Source organism: Lipotes vexillifer, unplaced genomic scaffold, assembly GCF_000442215.2.
Source record: "Lipotes vexillifer unplaced genomic scaffold, Lipotes_vexillifer_v1.1 scaffold640, whole genome shotgun sequence".
In the NCBI taxonomy this organism is placed as follows: Eukaryota; Metazoa; Chordata; class Mammalia; order Artiodactyla; family Lipotidae; genus Lipotes; species Lipotes vexillifer.
Genome location: NW_006773138.1, coordinates 119,527 through 120,534, shown reverse-complemented (window position 1 = coordinate 120,534; position 1,008 = coordinate 119,527). Strand labels below are relative to the sequence as shown.

Sequence of the window (1,008 nt, the reverse complement as noted above, 5' to 3'; positions counted from 1 at the left end):
CTCTCTCTCTCTCTCTCTCTCTCTCTCTCTCTCTCTCTCTCTCTCTCTCTCTCTCCCCTCTCTGAGCTCTCCATTTCCATGTCTTTTTTCCCTGTCTTTGTTCCTCTGTGTGTGTGTTTTCCCTACGCCTCTCTGATCTTTTGTATTTCCATCGATCTCAATGGGGCTTTGATCCCTCGCTCCTCTCCTTCATGTGTTTCTCTACCCCTTCCTGTCTCTGTCTGTTTCTCTCTCTCAGTCTCTCCCTCTGTGTGTGAGTCTTTCTTTTCGTCTCTCCCAGCCAGAGCCTCTCTCTACCCCTCCCTTCCTCTCTCCCTCTGTCTGGGCCTCTCTGTTCCTCCTCCCTCCTCCCTCCCCCTTCTGCATTATCAGACCTGCTCCAACCTCCTCCCAGAGTAAGCCTAGCGGCCGAGGCAGTGGCAGCCGGAGAAGCAGGAGCAGCCAGGGCAGCAGGGCTGGATTGGGGTGTTGAGTCCCGGCTGAGCCGGGGACAGGCCGCTGCTCTTGGTCCCCGTGCCTGCTGGGCCAGGCGCCCTGCCTGGAACCCCGGGCAGGGTGGACAGGGCGAGGTGCCACTTTAGTCTGGCTGGGGAGGCAGATGATGAGGAGCGATGGGGCAGGCATGCGGCCACTCCATCCTCTGCAGGAGCCAGCAGTACCCGGCAGCGCGACCGGCTGAGCCGTGAGTACTGTCGAGGGGCTGGGGTCCGGGTGAGTGGCTGCAGGAGGTGCCACGGACAGGGTCCTGGGAGTCCCTCCAAGGGGCTGGGGTTGGCGTAGAGCTGAGCCACGTGGGAGGATCGATCCTGCTCCAGGGCACCCTGTTGCTGGACTGTAGCATAGAAGGGGACCTCTGTGCAGGGCGGGGGTGCCTGACATCAACCTAGGGCGTGTTGGGGCTGGGGTCCCATAGAAGGGGATGGTGGCTACGGGAGGGCTTGATAATGAACGTGAACCATCCCTTCAGGGGCTGGGGGTGGGGGAGGTCTGTGTGGGTGTGTGGCGGGG

General features: G+C 61.2%; 1 protein-coding gene across 2 annotated transcripts in view; it reads left to right on the top strand.

The window, feature by feature from the left end:
* PDE2A (phosphodiesterase 2A) overlaps positions 1 to 1,008 on the top strand; it is a 110,746-nt gene that overhangs the window by 12,335 nt on the left and 97,403 nt on the right. Inside the window, exon 2 of one of the 2 annotated variants that reach the window (XM_007448065.1) lies at positions 401 to 682. In XM_007448065.1, the coding sequence (XP_007448127.1) occupies positions 612 to 682 (71 nt within the window). In that variant the 5' untranslated portion in view covers positions 401 to 611. Of the gene's footprint in view, positions 1 to 398; positions 683 to 1,008 lie in introns of those variants that run through there. The other variant, XM_007448067.1, reaches the window with a different exon arrangement.